A 20,303-nucleotide genomic window follows, 5' to 3' on the forward strand; every position below is an offset into this window, starting at 1 on the left:
ATTTGCACCCTACAAAGTGAAATACTGTTATCTAAGTCTAACAAAGGAAAACTGCAGAACTCTGATGAATGAAATCAAATATATAAATAAATGGAGAGGTATTCCATATTCAGGAACAGGAAGACTCAATATTATCCAGATGTCAATTCTTCCCAACTTGATCTATACATTCAATTACAGTACCAATTAAAATCCCAGAAAGTTATTTTGTGGGAAAGTTACTCACAAGTTTATATGAAAAGACAAAAGAGGCCAACACAGTGATGAAGCAGAAGAACAAAACTGGAGGACTGAGAGACCCAACTTCAAGACTTATCATATACCTAAAATAATCAAGGCAGTGTGGCATTGGTTAAAGAACAGACATCCAGATGAGTGGAACAGAATAGAGAGCTTAAAAATAGATCCACATGACTATAGTTAACTGATCTTTGAAAAAGGAGTAAAGGTAATGAAATGGAGAAAATATTGTCTTTTCAATTAACGGTACGGGGAAAAACTGGATATTCACATATAGAAAAAAGTCAATTTGGACACAGACCTTTCATCCTTCACAAAAATTAACTCATGAATCACAGACCTAAATGTAAAAGGCAAAGCTATAAAGCTCCTAAAAGATAACATACAGAAAACCTTAGTGATCTTGGGTAAGTTAATACCTTTTTAGACACAACACCAAAGGCATGATCCATGGAGAATGAATTAACATAAAGAATTAGTAAGCTGAACTTGATTAAACTAAAACCTTCTGTTCTGGGAAAGACAATGCCAAAGAATGACAGAGAAAATAATTGTAAAAGATACATCTGATAAAGGCCTGTTATCCAAAATATACGAAGAGATCTTAAAACTTAACAATAAGAAAACAAACACAAATAAAAAAAATAGGTCAAAGATCTGAACAGACATATGTAGATGGCAAATAAGCATATTAAAAGTGCTCAACATCATATATTATTAGGGAATTGTAAGTTAAAACAAGAGATAACTCTTCATACCTAATAGAATGGCTAGAATCAAAAAAATTTAAAATACAATATGCTAGTGAAGATGTGCAGCAAAAGTATATGGGAATACAAAATGGTTCAGCCACCTCAGGAGACAATTGGCAGTTTTTTACAAACTAAACACAATTTTACTATAAAATCCAGTAATCATGTTCCTTGGTATTTACTCAAATTAACTGAAAAACTCAGGTACACACAAAAACTTGCCCACAGATATTTTCAACACCATTATTTACAACCACAAAAACTCGGAAGCAACCAAGATGTCTTTCAAGTAGATGAAGGGATAAATAAACTGTGCAGAACTGCGTGGAAGTCAATCTCAGGATCCTATAAACTGCGTAAGTCCAACCGTGTGATGTTCTGGAAGAGACAAAACTAAGGGGAAAGTAAAGGAAATAGTGGTTTCCAGGGGTTATGGGGAAGGAGGCACAAATATGGCATAGAGAATTTGGGGGGGTAATAAAACTACTCTGATGTTAAAATGGAGGATACATGTATTATACATTTTCATAACTAATAGAATATACAATATCAAAATGAACCCAAGTGTAAAGTATAAATTTTGAATGATAGTAAAGAGTCAATATAAGTTTATTATAACAAACATATCCATCTGGTGTGGGGTGTTAATAGAAGGGGAGGCTATGCCTATATGAGAGTGGGTGGTATGTGGGAACTCTCTGTATCTTCAATTCAATTCTCTGTGAACATAAAAATGCTCTAATACTTAAAGTCTGCTTTATTTTTTAAAATGTTACAACATTGATAAATCTTGTAAACTTCATTCAAAGCAAAAGAAGTCCTTTACAAAAGACTACATGGTATACGATTCCATTTATATGTAATGCTGAGAGTAGGTATGGTAGATAGATTAAAGATTACCTAGAGGTGAGGGAGTGGGTGGTGTGAGAAACAAGTAGTGACTGCTAAAATTGTGTTTGTTTTGGGGTAAGGAAAGTATTCTTGGATTTTGAAATGCTTGCAAAATTCTGTGAATTATGCAAAAACCATTGAAACGTACATGTTAAATGAATGAATTTTATGTAATGTTGTAATCTCAATAAAGATGCTTAGAAAAGGAATATAATCACATTCACAGTATAGTACTATACATTTTCAGTTGACAGTAAGGGCATTTTCAGGGTCAAATTACCACATCTTTCATTCTTTAAGTCACAGGCACACTGGTAAGAAAGGAAATTTCAATATTTCAAATAAATCATAGTGACCACATTGGAAGAGTATTTATATTTAAAACTGGGAAATTTATCATCAAAGATCAAATTCTGACTTTTGAAGTGCCACTATGAAATTAAAATGACAATTTCTGTTTCTGCTCAGGATTATTCAAACATCATGCTTACAAAAGGCACATATTTTTACAAAACTTATCAGAGGTCACGGTTATAAGACTTTTCCATAGCAAGGACCCATATGATTGTCTCAAATTACTTTTCATACCTCATGTGCTTTACATGAAATTCAACCATCATTTCATTTCAGAAACAATAACAAATGTCAACTTTAATTTTAACTCCTGGAATATTATCATGATGTAAAAGTATACAGCCACAATTTTTATTTGTGAAAATTGCTATTTTATCTTTCAATCCAAATTTTTAGTAAAATGCATAGGTATTAAGTGTACAATGTAATGAGTTTTGAAAAATGTATATGTACCCCCATGTAATGAACAACCCAGTCATATATAAAATATTTCTATCACCCCAGGAAGTTTCTTCATTCTAATCCCTCACCCGGCCCACCATGTTCTGATTTCTATCACCATAGATCAGTTTTGCCTGTTCTTGAGTTTCTTATGGTTAAATTAGTAATATATAATCATTTGTGTCTGGATTCTTTAGGTCAGCATAATGTTTATGAGTGTCTTAGTTGGCTTAGGTTGCCATACAAAATATCTTAGACTGAGTGTCTTAAACAACAGATATTTATTTTCTTATGGTCATGGAGTCTGGGAAGTCCAAGATCAACATGGCAATAACTGGTGAGCGCTCTCTCCTTGGGTTGCAGATGGCCACCTTCTCATTGTGTCCTACATGTCAGTTATTCCATCATAACTTGAAGCAGAAGCCCTTGATGTTAAATTTCAAATTTTGTTTATTATGTGAAACCTGCATATATATGGCAAGTAAATATACATATGTTAATTTAAACATGCATTTTAATGTGTGGGTTGCATAGTTAGTGTTTAATTCAAAAGCTTAGGAATCTGATTCTTGAGTTCATCAACTATATAATCTAGGTAAATTTTGCTTTGCAAGGATTTGTGTCCTTTTCTATAGTGTGAGGATAATAATACAGCCAACCCCATGGTTATTGTAATTACTAAGTAATGTATAGAAAGCACCTAGCCAGGGTGCCTGGGTGGCTCAGTGGGTTAAAGCCTCTGCCTTTGGCTCAGGTCATGATCTCAGGGTCCTGGGATCAAGCCCTGCATCAGGCTCTCTGCTTGGCAGAAAGCCTGCTTCCCCCCTCTCTCTCTGCCTGCCTGTTTGCCTACTTGTGATCTCTATTGGTCAAATAAATAAATAAAATCTTTAAAGAAAAAAAAAAAGAAAGCACTTAGCACAGTTTATTGCATATTACAAATGTACATGATAATAATATTCTTCATACATCATATATAAAAATATCTAAAATATCACCAAAACATTTTAACAGTAATTATTTCTGTGTAACATTTAACATTTATCTACTTTGACTTCTATAATTTCACTCTTTACACTGAATATATATCTTTGAATAATAAGAAATAAATATTATTTTAAAGGACAGTTGACTTCTAGAATATTTGCTATTAGAAGTTCCTAAATTAGCTTACATTGTCAAAAATTGCCAGTATTTTTCTAGAGAAAATTATTCTTTGTTCAAGTTTCCTTTTTTTTTTTTTTGCCTATTAGGAAGGTAATAAACAATAAAATAAGTTGATAGTATGCACATTTGAACATTCAGTGGAAGAGCGAACCAAGAATGCCAAAATCCTGAAGTCATTATAAGACCAGTAATGAACACATATGACTGTTCTTGCTTTTTCCCCCCTTGAACCAAGAATTACTTTAATACCTGATTCCTAGAGAAAGCAATGATACAATTTAGAAATTATACCATTTAGAAAATAAACTTATAAGTGTGAAATGCATTTCTCTTTATGGCTGGAAATTGTATTTTAAACAAAGATAACATTTCTAAAGGAACAACCATGTTTGTTTATTAGTGGAATAGCGAGGAAATAATCTGAACTTTATCACAAAAAATGTTGTTTTTTTTTTTATCTTCTTAAATGTATGGTTTAGAAATGTCTTTATTCCAGTTAAAAACTTTTATATTGGAGAATAACTTCTCTTACATTCTTTTTTTCAAGAGAGAAAAGAGTGTGAGTGGTGCGGGGGAGCAGCGAAGGGTGAGGGAGAGAGAGAATCTGAAGGAAGCTCCATGCGAGCATCGGCAGAGATGGGGCTTGGATCTCAAAACCCTGAGATAATGCTTAAACCAAAATCAAGAGTCAGATGCTTAACCAACCGAGCCACCCAAGAACCCCACTTCTCTCACATTGTTAATTTTCTTTATCAAGGTAGAGTGGCTAGGAGTTTGTTTGGCCCTTCGTCTTTTTGTGTTTAGATTATATATGAGCAGACACATTCCTTATCTTAAACTATTACTTTCAGTAAAAGATGTCCTTAACTTAGCCACCCAGATGTTAGGAATCAGATAGTATCAAAATCATAACAATGTTATTTGAGAAAGTTTTAGATTATGAACAACTGAAGTCCACAAAAAAAAAGATAGGAACACCAGATTGTAGCCCGAGAGAAAAAAAAATCCCTCTTCCTCTCCTGATATTTTTGCTTATATTATTGGATGTGGATTTTCTGTATCATGAGAGGGTAAAAGATAGCATTATTGGGGAAAAAAAAAGAGAAGAATGCGTTTTAATATGAAAATGCATATAGCCTGCACAAGCTTTGGAAAATGATTACTTCTTTGAGCCAGTTTTGGAATGCAACAATTCTTATTCCCAAAGTAAGTTGGGGTGCATGGGCCAAAAAGTCTCCATGTTTCTACAAACCAGATATCACCTTTCTTAGACTAGTTAAGGCCTATGAATGTCAATGACTGTAAATCAGGGAGGCAGTAATCTGGTAACAAACACAAAAACATATAAGAGAAAATCAAATATAAATTCCTAGGTTTTGATACTATTTTAAAAAAGTTTTAGTATTTAAAATTGCTGAAAATAATTTCTTCAGTCAAATTATTAGGGAAAAAAATTGAATATTATAATATTCTCTTCTAATGAGGGTATTATCTTTCAATGGAAGAAAAGGCCAAGATTCTTTCTGACACACTGGGGAAAATATAGGCTCATGTGGCATTCTCTTATGAGAAAGTTGCCTGTGATTTTTTTTTTTTAAGGTAAGGGAAAAAATTAGAAGTAGGACTTAAATATCAAGTGGAGAGTACCTGTTGAAATAATTTCTAAATATGTGGAACGTATCTATATGAGACATTTATGATAAAGACTAAGCTTAAACCCCCAAGGCCAAAGTCCTAGGATCTTAATTTCTTTCTCACATGTACTAAACCATATCTACTAGATGGAGATAGGAAAGGAATTGGTATATAAATAATATGAAGTACAGTAACAAATCCTTTTCCTAGCTCTAATCCTTTATCAGATGCACTGAATACCTCATATGAATTATTTATTAATCTTCACAAAACCCTATAAGTATTGCCAAAGTTTCTGTTTTTCTGTTGATGTATCTGATATTAGAAAGAAAAAAGTTAGTGTTCTCAAATCACAGAATTAGTAAGAGGCAACGGTGAAACTTGGAACAAAGGTTGCCTGAATACAAAGCTCATACAAAGCTCATGTATGCTGTTGTTATTTCTAATATATAACATGCTATACTATCTTTCACAATTAGATTGTTTGTTTTACCAAATTTATAATACTCTACATTAAACTCCTGAAATAGATTTTACTCAAACAAATGTTGGTAATTAAAAAAGTAAATATGATAGTGCTTAAAAGATGAAAAGCAGCTGACCTAATAAGCTCCTTTCTGACAATTCCTGAAAAAGTAAATTTTAAAGAAACTAAAATTTTACATGAAATTTTACATTTATACTCTGTAAATTCATTTTATATTAATATTAGATATTGAATCTCTTTTGTAGAAAGAAACTAAAATGTTGAAAAGTAAAATAAAATCACTAAATTTAATTTACCTCCATTAGAACAGTGTCATATTTTTTCCCATTGTGTTCCTTAGTACCCTTCTATGTAAAAGTTTTAGAGCAACTTAAAAAAATATTTTCATGATTATTAAGAGTATTTTCTGAAATTACACACTATAAGACTATTAAAAAAAGAAAATCATAATACTTTCATTCTAAAAGAAATTCCTATATAGAACCATTTAAATATTTCAGATTTTGAAAAATGTATCTTTAAAATACATTTAAAAAGTGATTTTTAGATATTTGCCTCATCACCAATCTGAGAAAGCCAAAAAACCATTTTTAAGTAATATTTTACACTAAAATGTATAAGACAAATACTTGTGCTTTTCAAAAAGATATTTTAAAATACCTTTAAAAATCTTTAATGAAACTTTACAAAAACTGTTGCTTTCAGATATTGAAAATAATTGATAAGTTCTATAGCCCCTCTATTACTGCATATTCAATATTATAACCTCAATAATTTTAGTTTTCTATTTAGAGATGATTAAATATCAGTAATACTGTAACATGTAGAAATCTAAACAGATTACTACTGTTACACAAGAAGTTTTAAACAATTCAGAACAGTTTTAATAACTCTTTAATGCCTATCTTTTTCAAGCAAGCAAAAAATACAATAAAATAGTGATTTTGGCACTACTTTCAAATGGCTCTTACATAGAGTACAAAATTAAATTCAAACTGTGAAAATCAATACCACAGCTAAACAAATCATCTTGAAGTATAACATCACCATTTTATTATGTATTTCAAATGTGAAAGTTTATTGCAAAAGCAACAAAACCCTAATAATATTTAACACTGATTTTCAAATTGTTTGTGATTTGATTATACAATGAATTAACGTAAACCCAGAAAAGTATGCTGTATCAATATTTTCATTCTTATCAATATAAGAGTTTTTAAAGCTTATAGATTTTTCAACACTTTTATGGTTTTATTTACACAAAAGCATGTAAATATCTGGTATAAATTTCTAGTTTTTACATACCTCGTCTTTGTCTCTCTCTCTATTCAACTCCCAGCTCACTTATGCTAGTGGATACTCTTGTGCATGCACAAAACATTTTTCTTTTCCTCCTAGAAATTACATACTTATATGGAAGAAAATTAAAGACAGTGGAGTAATTTGCTCTGTATCTTTAACCAAACCACATCAGTGTTTGCTCTTTCTTAAATATCCATGATAAAAATTAAAAAAATAATGCATTATATTGATATGTTAATTATTTTGGTTTGCAAATACATTTGTAGCTTTACCTCCTTCTATTCAAGACTTTGATTGTATTATCTTGTGGGAAACATCAATTTTTACTGTTAGCTGCTATTTGCAAAGCTACAGGAAGCTATTTTTTCTCTGATTATAGCCAGACAAAATGTATATGGGGTTGGAGGATATAAATTTACTTGGAAGGAAAGTTCCATCTATAAATTCTAGGTTTTTATCCCAAATATTCCTATTATGACAAAAAGAAAATAATTATTGTATATAATATAAATAGGACAGAGAACACCCCATTTTTATTCCTACAACATCCCTATGTGATAGGAAGATTGAAATTGTTACCAGCATTTTATAATTAGGTACTTGTAGCTCAGATGACAAAACTAACAGAAGGTAGCATGAGGGCTGGAGCTGGTCTTAAGAGTTTTTTAGTTCGGTGCTCTGGACATAGACCAATAATCACATCACAATGTGGTTCACACCTTTGCAAGATACTCAATGAAAAATATGACCTAAATATGGAAAAGCATATTAACTTATATTACTGTTATATGTTAAACAATCTGTAACTTATTTCAAAATGAGAAATATGTATTAAACAAATTACAAATATACTAAAAGAGCTATTTCTGAAATAAAGGAATTTTCATAGAGGTCTACAGTGGAGAAGAAGGACAATTGTCAATAATATATCTATGGGTTTAGATCTTATTTTCAAACCCTTGACTTTATTCTGCTATGTTGATCTACTTTTACCACTAGAAAAAAATAAAAAAAAATTTCTTATTAAATGCCATAAAAGTTTATCAGGTAGGATGACATATGTTTTTGGTGACATGCAAGTTTATATTATTTAAAAGCCAATCTCTACATGTAAATGTCAGTTATCATTTGGGAATGTTCCAATATTTTGTTGAAAAGAAACACAAATGAGGAATGAAGAGAATGAATAACAACTGCAATCCCAAACACAAAACGAGTAATTGTAGAAGACTGTGAAGGGGTCTATCAGTCATATCTAACAAAAGCAAAGTCAGAATCCCACATAAAGTTTAGAATAATAATCTGATAAAATAGAATCTCAATGAAACCATGTCCACAGGTCTATGCTAGAATCATTTCGTAACTTATGTAATTTTTGTACTCTAGCAGTTCATCTTTCAAGAGGCCCTATAAAATATAATATTGGGAGGGAAGACAGAAATAATTAGTAATACAAACTGTAGTAACCAAAGCTTCTAAGCAAGACTTGTCCGTGTCTTACAGGAAATATTTCAAAAGAGCTTGGTTAACTCAGAAACCTCTATTCCATGCTCTTTTTATTATAAAAATCATACTTTCTATAATTTTATTCCCCTTGCTTTGTGATATATTAGATCAAACAACAAAAAAATGTTTCTCATTGAATGCTGTACAGATCACCTGCAACAGAATTTCTTAAAGAACAAGAGGAAGAGCATTCCTGTTGGAAATGGTGATTCATGGGATGCATTCAAATCTAATGAACCAAAAATTAGGGATAGAGGGGACTGGAATTTTTATTTAAAATAAGCTTCTTAAGCAAATGAAATTTTGAGAATCATCCCTGAATAGTTAATATTTCATGAAACATGCTCATATTTGTATAAATCTGAACTCCCAGGAAGGTGCAGAGTCACTTTGTAAGTAGAGAAATTGATAAACCTATGAATGAATTAATAAATGGGCTAACTGGGAATTGAAGCTAAAATCTATAAATTGCTGGTTCTATACAGATGCCAATGTTCACTAGATGCAACATTCTCTCAAAGCCCAAAGAGATCAAGTAATTAGAAAAATAAAAGATTAATATTCTAGTGCTGTATAATAATATGAATTAGTACAGCTCACATAGCAGGTACATGTTATGTGTTAAATGAAAAAAATGTGTCTGGGTGGATTTTCTCAAATGTTGTCACTGTAGTCCAGAGAGACAAACACAGTGCTATTCAACTCCACTTAGAAGACACTTTGGCCTGAACTTACTTGGTCTTTGTGCAGACATTGATGGTTCTAAAGCAAGCTAAAGTTAGAATTCAAAAATATAGGACCATATCCAATAGCAAGACCATTTCACAGAATTTCTATTACAAATATCACACAGCTCAACAATAGTTAATACTTATTACTTAGTATTAACTATTGTTATTACTTATTGTTATTGTTATTACTTATTACTCACATCTGTGTGAAGTCCTAGTTTTTCAAGTATATTAATTCATTTAGTGAACATTTAAAAATATATGTGCAGATTTTTTATAATGTTTGGGTAACTGTGGTCATCAACTGCCAGTTTAATTACTGGGATTTCTGAAAGTATCTTGTATTTTAAAAAAAGAGCTACTTAGATTGAGGTGATCTGGGTGTTATTTTATTTGGTATGTTTTAGATTTCACTGACTTCCATGGTCCTTAAAATCGCTATGCCTTAACACCCCACAAATTTGGAATATTTTAACCTCTAACATGTACTCATTGTACAAATTACTCATATGTACTCATTAATATGTACTTAATATGTATCATATTAAGTTATTTTGGTACTATGCTGAATGAAATTCTAAGCAGTATTTAAAGCAACATTACAGATAATATTAAAGGATCTATAAATTTAACTTTGGGAAATCCTTGACTTTTTAAAAGAAGCTTTTCTACAAAGAATCTTTATTTTAAAGTGATAACTCTTCTATTGTCCTGGTATTTCCAATGATCAATACTCAAAGAAAACAAAGTTTACATGTCTTTTAGACTGGTTCACATACCTAATATCACTAGAATATAAGTATACAGATAGGTAGGTAGGTAGGTAGATTTTTTTTTTAACATTTAGCGTCCTCTCCCCTCTTTTTCTAACATCATTGAATGATAGTATCTATTTTTCACTAATTGAAATACATGTTTTTATTCTGTAAATATGGGTTCTTTCTGTTTTAAGAAGCCTTCACCTGGGAGAAAAAAAGAAAAGAACAGAAAGTGAACTTTAAATTTATAAAAACTGGTCACAATGCAAAAGAATTTGCCGTTAAGACTGCCTTAATGCAATGAGCTTCTCTTGAAACCCAAGTTTATGTTATATATAATCTGGTAAGATACTGGGGTTTTAGAAATTTAGAAATCACTGTATTCTGCAAAGAATAGCAGTATAACTGTTCATAATTACTATATTTAAAACAAATAAAATATATTTGCTATTACCTTGTTTGCTTTTGGTAATAAAATGTTAGTTTTAATTTTTATATGATTATTTAATTTTATTTATATGATTATACTTTCCAAGACCAGAAAATATAAATGTTTTTTTCTTTTTTTAGCATCTCTGGAATGTGAGATATTTTAGATATTTGCCTCATCATCAACTCTGAGAAAGTCAAAAAACATTTTTTAAGTAATATCTTACGCTAAAATGTGTAAGAGAAATACTTGTGCTTTTCAAAAAATTCTGATATTTTCAAGGGAGTATAAGTTATATAGAAAATAATAAAACACATAATTGCAATTAGTATTTTACTAAAAAATAAAATAAAAATGCATGTAATGAAAATGAGCTTACATTTATAAGCTCAAATATCTATTAAATTAGTGAAGTTCCTCAAATTTTCTATGAAAGTTAAGGAAGTAAAAGATTTGGATAGGTTTTTTATAAATCCCTTGCTGTACCACTGTAATTTGTCTTTCTACTTTTGAAAAATTATTGATTTTAATAACTTTTAAAAATACACAAATTTAATCACTGTGATCATTGTATTTCTAGCATAGTTAGTAAAATATTAGAGAGTATCTTGTATTTGAAGATGAGAACTAATTACTTTGAGGTAAGCTGGCAGATACTATATTCATGTCTTCTGTAATTAGAGCACCAATTTCAGTGGTGCTTAAAATTGTTATATCTTAAAATTCCAGAAATTTGGATATTTTGTTCTCTGTTATATATTAATTCCACATTTTTTTGTGCTCAGAATTTAAAAGTTATATTTAAAGCAATCTTACAGTAAATATTTAATCTACTTTAAAAATTATAGATGCTTTATGTTCTATATTTTCACATGCCCAATACACTTGAACAGAAATCCAAAAACATACAATTAAACAACTCTGAAGAATTAAATCTTAACCAGTACGTATTATTAATGCTAGATCCTTTAATAAAAAAATTAAGGTAAGAAGTTTTACTTACTTCTACTTATTCAACTAAAAGACTTATTTTCCTCCTTCAACCAATTTACTGAAGAACAATCCTTTGTTACATTAACATTCATAATTACACTTCTCATTTATTTGTCACTTCACAAAGAGTACAGACTACCCTTGGACATAGTAAATTTTTCAGTCAGTTATACCTCATACAGACAAGTAATACACTGAAAACACATATAAATTATAGCAAACTTATTCTACACAATGTTGCAGATTTGCAAAAGATATTTTAAATACCAGATGTCTCTCATCTTTTACAATGGTTCTATGTACTAAAATTTGATTTCAAATAAATTTTCAGGAACTTAGCGTTTGTATTTTCCGCAAATATGTACAATCATGTATGTTTCTCTGGTACCAGGCTTCAAAAAACTTGGACTTAAAATTCTTTAATAATAAACAATATGATTGAAATCTAATATTGAAAGAGCTGGAAAAGTAGACATCAGTTTCTAAATTGATTTGGCAATATAACATCAATTAATTAGTTAGGGATTGAAATCTACTGAAATATTAATAGAGACATAGATGGCTACTGAAGATGTCAGATCTTAAGACTGAATAACTTAATAATCATTTTATTTTATATCCATACTCATCCATAATAATCATTCATCCATTACTATATCCTGACTGAAAAAGTTTTGACTTTTATATTAACTGAAATTTTTCACATAAATCTGTTTGATTTCATGTAAGAGATTAATCATCATCTTAGATAAAAGCATAAGTAAAATTTTAAATCATGAATTTATATATACTACTTTTGAAGAAAACTGAGCCTATATTTTAAATATTTATTTTCTAAATAATTGAATGGATAGGAATATTTGGGTCTTAAACACATATATTTCACATTCAAGTACCATTTTACATAATTAGTGAACTTCTAGGCAAAATAGTCTTTTGGATACAATTTTCTTCTATATGACCTTTGTTCACTGAGAAAACTAGGCAACAGGGCTGCATATGGCATTATTTTAGAGGATAGCCCAGTGGACTTGGAACATCCCATGTCATGGCAGAGCAATCTCATGGTCTAGGGACCAGCATTAGTATACTACTGCAGCCTATGCTGAGATAATGTAGAGTTACATGGAGAAAGTCCAAACTTTTGAATATTTCTCATTCTCAAATTTGCTCAGACCACAGACTAAAATGTCTAAATGAAAAAAAAAAAATCCCCAAAACAAACAAAAAAACCTGAGGACCAGCTATTAACTGTCCAAATTAAATAGTCTCCAAAACTTGTCTGGTCTTCAACTTGGGAGACTAGAAACTTCAGAGGAGATGAGATCTGGAGGGTACCAGCACTGACTGACACTTGGGTTTCTGTAAAGGACTCCTCAGTATCACTGAAGTTTATGATTTCCCGCACCCTGTCGAGATACTCCTGAGGCTATCAGGAAATCCAAAGTGATTTGGAACATGCCTGGATTTCTTCAAAGATTATCTTTACAAGTTAAGTATAACTGCCTTCCTGGGGATATCAACTGATCAAGAGCTGTCATGTAAAGGAAAGGAGAGAGAGAATACTATCGGCACAACCCAGTGTCGATGTACCAAAGAGGCCCTTCCATTGACAGTCACAATTTAAGTCTTGCCCCCTTCACTGTTACTGACCAAAGCAAAGGAACAATTTACAGGCACTGTTACAGAGCACAATAGCAAAAGAGGCTATTCTTACAAAGTGCAAACCTACAAGGGTAATGACCATACTCGGCCTGCTGTAACTCCATCTACTTGTCCTCCACCACTGCAATTGGTTTCTCTATGAAACATTCCCTGGTCACCATCCCCTACCTCCACATTAGGTGTTATCCCTACATTAAACTGTGTGCTTAATCAAATTAGCCCCTGTAGCAAAAACTACTATGTATTAAAATTTTTATTTCAAACACTAGAAATGTAAAGTTCCTGTAAACAGGATCTGATTATTTTATTTTTTATGTCCCTAGGACTGAGCTCAGTGCTTAGCACATGGTAAGTGCTTAGTAAACATTGGGTGAGTTGAAGCTGAATGAGGATACCACAACATCAGGCACATCTCCCACATTAATGATTTGGAGGTGGGGAGATGAGATTCCTTAAAAAAAAAAAAAAAAAACCAACAAAACAAAAAACACCCAGACTTCGTTGTTCTTTAAAAAAAAAAAAAAAGATGAACCTCAGGAAGTGAAATGCCATTGGCAGTCTTCTCAATGCTGGAATGAATGCAGTATTAAAACATCAGGAAACATCAGTGACCTTGCCATCACTGAGTAAATAACATCTTTGTAGGTCTATGCAAGGAGACCTATACTATTTTTTATCATGATAACATTTTACTTCCATAAACACTTATAACCCAGGAAGCTGGTTTAGGAAAAAAAAGTTTAAATGTCTATATATTTCTGGGACTCCTTATTCTATGTTAAACTTATTTGCAGCTCTCAAATGATTACATTATTTATTTTCTGGGACTTCTTATTCTATGTTAAACTTACTTGCAGCTTTCATATGATTACATTATTTATTCCCTTTAGTACATGATTAAAAAGTATTTAGAAATTGTTTTAGTGACTTAGAATAAAAGGAAAGTTCAATTTTAAAAAAAGTACTACCCAAAGATTTATGGTTAAATAAAAACACATTTACTTTACTTAAGATATAAAGGGTTCCCTACATATACAACACTAATAAGGTTTTTCATGAAAGTAACAAGCCTATGAAAACACTGAAATCTTGCAAACTCTCCTCTAACTTATGGAAGACATAAAACACTAATTTACTAACTGCCATCTAAATTTTACTATATTTTTCTAAAACATCCTTGAAACAATAGGGGAACATCTTGGGGTGAGGGCTGAAATACGTATTTTGGATATATTTTATAGACAAAAGATGTGATCAAGGCAACCATAATCAAAGAATAAAGCAGACAGACTTGAATTTTTATCACAATTGCACATGGAATAAAGGTTGAGTAAGGACTCAGAAGGTAAAGTGCTGCATATACAAAGCACAAAATACAGTCTAATAAATACTTCACATGCTTAGGTGATTTCAAGTTAGTTCTTACATGCAACTTTGTGAAAGGCTAATGAATAGAGTATATGTTAAATGATTTCTTTCCCCTAAGACAAAACTATTCAAAAACTTTAAAATCTCTTAATCACTACACATTTTTACAATGCCGGAGAAGAAGAAAAAGAGAAATTATTAATTTTTAAAATTACCCAGCAATTCCATTGCATCATCTTCATTATCAATATCTTCTTCTGTTACAGATGGGGTAGGGCTGTGGAGAGACTCAAAAGAATCTTGAGAGAGCATTGCTGCCAGAAGTTTCTTATGTTGCTGTTGCTGCTGTTTTAATCCTTTAGTCTTGGGCTCCACCTTTAAGCTGAAGAAATATTTAAATGTTAGTTTTCAATGATGACAACTCTATTAATTATCTCTGATAAATAAAATAATCTACAACCAAATTTTCATTTGATTAATTTCACTATGTGAAATTATAGTCATATTAGTAATATCTTCCCTAAGGATAAGGGAAATACAGATGGTCTTCTTTCCTAGACATCCTTTGGTACCTCATTGACCATCTCACAAGTAAGTATAGGTAAGAAATATGGCAAACTGAAACTCTGCCCCACTTAAGGGAGGAGGTGCTAATCAGCTCCTACCAACTGTCACCAAGTCATAATGAGAGCCCACTGTTAAAGAATTTTTCTGATTTTTTTTTATAGAGGAGGCAGAAAATCCAGATTTTTATATGAAATTCCTTGACTTACAAACAAATGTAATGGGATAACTATTTTAATATACTATGACAATGGGGGTGGGAGGTTGGGGTACCAGGTGGTGGGTATTATAGAGGGCACGGCTTGCATGGAGCACTGGGTGTGGTGAAAAAATAATAATGTTTTTCTGAAAATAAATAAATTGGAAAAAAATAATAAAAAAATATACTATGACAAGATTATTTTTTTAAAAGTTTATTTATTTGAGAGAAAGAGAGAGAGAACACAAGCAGCATGGAGGGGCAGAGGGAGAAGGAGAAGCAGACTTCCTGCTTAGCAGGGAGCCAAATGTTGGGGTTTATCCCGGGACACCAAGATCATGACTTGAGTCGAAGGTAGACACTTAACCAACTGAGCCACCCAGGCACCACAGAAAAGATTATTTTAAATGAAAATTTTAATTTCTTTTTTTTTTTTTTAAGATTTATTTATTTATTTGAGAGAGAGAGAGAGAGCACGAGTAGGGAGAGAGGCAGAGAGAGAATCCTCAAGCACATTCCCCGCTGAGCACGGAGCATGACTCGGGCTCTGTCCAGAAGATCATGACCTGAGCTGAAATCAAGAGCCTGCCATTTAACAACTGAGCCACCACAGAACAAAAAATTTTAATTTCTATGATTAAAGTAAATTTCCTCATTGTCCTATCATGCTGCCTAGATCTTGGGGTAGGATGAGGTAAAAGAAAGGATGGATCCAGAACTGGCAATTAAATGTTTCTCAGTTTCTTCCAGTCTAGAGAGTCTTTGTAAATTTGGAAGAGTTTCTTTGTGATAAAGCTGGGATCCTTTGGGTAAATGTTGCCTTTCATGGTTCCCTCTCCTCCAACTTCTCAAGACAGTGTCAGACTGGACAACTTACAAGTCCAAACAGCAAACACATAGAGTTTCAAAAACTGTCCCTAAGTTCTTCTCTTCTCTGTAATTCAATTTCTTTTCCTGTTATTGTCCAAAGAAAGGAAATGCCAAATGTCACCCCATAAAATAAAAAACACATGATAACGTAGAGGAAGTCTTCCCCAAGCAGGATGGAAAGAACACTTTCTAAAGGTAGAGAACCATAAGGCAAATAGGTTAAATGCATTGTCCCCACTGCCTCCAGGGCAAAATGCTGAGGAAGCTTGACAAAAAACAAAAATAAAGAACCAACCAGATAAATTTCAGGGCACAGATCAGAACATTTCAAGCTGTTAATAGAAGTACCAGGTTCAACACTGTCAAAGTAGGGAATGGAAAGAGCAAAATGACATTGCATGTCACCAGTGAGCAAAGATCAGCCCCACCTCCCTGTTCACCTCCAAATTAGGGTGAATATGTTAGAGAAGGTCAGGGGAAATAGGGATGGAGAAAAAGCTTTTATTTTTCCACACTAATGCTGGTTAATAAATGTAGAAGAAATGACAGATTCAGAAAACCACCATTTTGCAACCACCAACATAGTTTAACTCTTCAGGCTAGAATCACCAGTTGATATTAACGTTCGTTGTTGAAAGATTGTTGGGGGAGGTTAACTGTCAAAATCTCAAGGTGTTTTCAACAGTTCACTAATGTTTTTAATTGACTTTTTTGGCTTTGAAACAATTACAGATTTACATTTAGTTATAAGAAATGATAAAGAGAGATCCTATGCACTCTTTATTTACACTGTTTCCATCAATAACATTATCTTATAAAACTAGAGTACAGTATTATAACCAGGATCCTGACAATGATATGATTTTCCAATCTCATTCAGATTTCCCATTTTAACTGTACTCATTTGTATGTGTATGCCTGTGTGTATTTAGTTCTAGATAACTTTAGTACTTGTGTAGGTTTGTGTATCATATACCGACCATCAGAATCAAGATACAGACTATTTCAAACACCACAAGACTCTTTTCTAACCACTCCTGCTTTCTTCCAATGCCTTCCTCCCTGTCTGTAATCCTTGGAAACCACTAGTCCGTTCTCCATTCTTTTAATTTTATCATTTCAAGAATAATATAGGAGCACCTTGGTAACTCAGTCATTTAGCATCTGCCTTCGGCTCAGGTCACGATCCCAGGGTCATGGGATCGAGCCCAACATCAGGCTCCCTGCTCAGTGGGAAGCCTGACTCCCTCTCCCACTGTCTCTGCTTATGTTCCCTCTCTTTCTGTGTCTCTCTCTGTCAAATAAATAAATAAAATCTTAACAAAAAGAATATTATATAAATGGGATCATACAAGTTTAAGACTGGCTTTTTTCAGGCAATTTAAATCCCTGGAGATTCATTCATACTGTTACATGTATCAATAGTCCATTCCTTTTCTTTCCTATGTAGTATCCCATTGCATGGATATACTTCAGTTTATCTAACCATTCAAATTTAAAGGATTCTTGATTAAGGTTTTTGGCTATTATGACGGACTTGCTATGAACATTCATATATATGCTTTTGTGTGAACTAAGTTTTCATTTATTTGAGAAAAGTGCCCAAGAGTACAACTGTTGGGTCATATGGTATTTGCATGGTTAGTACAACTGTTGGGCCATGTGGTATTTGCATGGCTAGTTTTATATAAAAATCCCAGACTGTGTTCCATAGTGACTATGACAATTATAGTCCTGTAAGGGTCATCAGTTGAATATGAAAATTGAGGAGAAGTGCTGGAGGTTTGTGGAGACAAGAAAAGGCATGCAATCATCATTGAGGAGCATGGGCATGTGAACAGACTAGGTGAATGCAGAGTGTCTTCAGGCAGGACCAATGACTTCTTGGTGGTCATGAATTCACAATGATACCAGTCAGTGTAGCCAAGTGTTCTCCACTGGAAGAAGTCCATGCCAGTTCAGCCACAGAACAGACAAAGAGTTAGATTTAAATAAGGCAGTTTTACCACACAAGGAAAACAAAGGACAAAAGAGGTAAGGGAACCAGGATATATTCAATAAGTAGATCAAAATAATGAATCAAAAATAAAAACTACTCCCCTTCCAATTTCCCTCAACTCCCTTCTCCTGAGGGAAATTGGAAGGGGAGGTGAACCATGAGAGACTATGGACTCTGAAAAAGAACCTGAGGGTTTTGAAGGGGCAGGAGGGTCAGAGGTTGGGGGAACCAGGTGGGGGGTAGTAGGGAGGGCACGGATTGCATGGAGCACTGGGAGGGGTACAAAAACAATGAATACTGTTACGCTGAAAAGAAATGAAAAATTTAAAAAGAAAAAATAAATAAAATAAAAGAACAAACTATTTGTGACAGCAAAAAAAAAAAATAAAAATAAAAACTACATGAGTGGCAAGAAAAACTTAGTAGAACCAGTGTATTTGGGTCCTAGTTAAAGCTGGGTACCAGAGGGAATGAACTAGAAAGACAGAAGGTGTAGTCAAAAAGTGAAATACATAGAAACTGACACTAGAGTTTGCAGTTAATAATAATGAGGCCTAGATATAACAGAGGGAATAGGTGAAGTAGGGTGGAATTCAAGATCAGTAGTGAAGAGTAGGCAAAGGAAGAAGACACTAGGTGGGGAGGAATCATTAATGTGGTTATTAACTTCATCAAGATAGGAAGGGTGCAGGGGAAAGTGACAGTTGAGCCAGATGCTTGCATATTTAGGAAAAAGGGAATGACCTGGGAACCGACAAATTATTGCTACAAGAAGTGATGGAAGACTGCCATGGATAAAATACGAAATTCACAATAAGATACTTTATTAGGGAGAAAGGAGACAGCAAGGTCTACAAGCAGGAAAGGGGAGCGAGGATGACACCTTCCTCTATTCCAACTCCATAACCTATAGATTGTAGAAGTGAAAACACAACATTAGAGAGAAAATAGCACCCTGCCTCAGGGAAGCAAGGCTTTTACTGCAGACGAGTGGTGAGTGGGATGGGGAGAGGTTAGGTGCCTTATGAGAAAGAAAAGCAGTTAATACTTCAATGTAGTAATTATACAATCTAGGACGTCATTTTACTTTGGTTCAAAAAGATAAATTCTAAACCAGATCAGATGGAAAAGGATGGTTTAATGTGGCCACTCCTCTCCCTCAGCTTATCTCTCCAGGTAGCACCTTCCTCCCCCTCCTGATGGCATACATTCTGACCACTGCTTCTCTCCTTTTGACCCCACTCTTCCCTGGAGATCTGGCCTTGCTGTATTTTGTTTCACATTCTTGTTTCTGAATATAGGTTGGTAAGTATTAGTTTTATCTGATCCCAAGTGCATTTTTTGGTGGAAAACTGGATTTCTTCTCTCTTAATCCTTCTCCTACGCTTGTTTAGTTCACCACTGCAGCCTAGCAGGTAGAATCTGTGCCCTTCCTCTCCACTCTACTTGGAAATTAAAGGACTGTCCTTGCAGTAAGGCCCAGGTTGTTGAAGGGGGATTGTGAAGAGTTTCTTTGAATCTAGGATGTTCTTTTTCATATTGGTCTCACCCAGTATCTAGCACAAATTCACTTTTTTCTTTCTGAACTCCATTTTTTAAACACACTAAATAAAGTAAGAATTAATTTAAGAATATGTATATGAGTCTTCAAACTTGACAGATATGAAAATTGAGGGAAAATATATTGGTAGTGAAAAAGAAAAAGGGAAACTATGTAGATTGGAATATTGAAGATAAGGAAGAAATGTTATATTATAGATGCATAACTCCTATTCAAAAGCCAACAATGAGCATGATAATTTCATAAAGTTTGCAGTAAGTATTTTCCTGAATCTCATTAAAATACATGGTTTGGTCATGAAGATAGTGTTAGGCCATGAGTCCTAGACAGTAAGTTCAAAATGTTGCTGGTCTCATAAGAAACCACCTATGAGTCTGTAAGTCCATGGGT

General features: G+C 32.8%; 1 protein-coding gene across 2 annotated transcripts in view; it reads right to left on the minus strand.

Moving 5' to 3' along the window:
• Window positions 1–20,303, minus strand: part of C4H8orf34 (chromosome 4 C8orf34 homolog) — a 378,696-nt gene that overhangs the window by 217,211 nt on the left and 141,182 nt on the right. For both annotated transcript variants that reach the window (XM_044245487.1, XM_044245488.1), the window contains exon 7: window positions 14,936–15,102. In XM_044245487.1, the coding sequence (XP_044101422.1) occupies window positions 14,936–15,102 (167 nt within the window). The remainder of the gene's footprint in view (window positions 1–14,935; window positions 15,103–20,303) is intronic.

This window comes from Neovison vison, chromosome 4 (assembly GCF_020171115.1).
Source record: "Neovison vison isolate M4711 chromosome 4, ASM_NN_V1, whole genome shotgun sequence".
NCBI lineage: Eukaryota > Metazoa > Chordata > Mammalia > Carnivora > Mustelidae > Neogale > Neogale vison.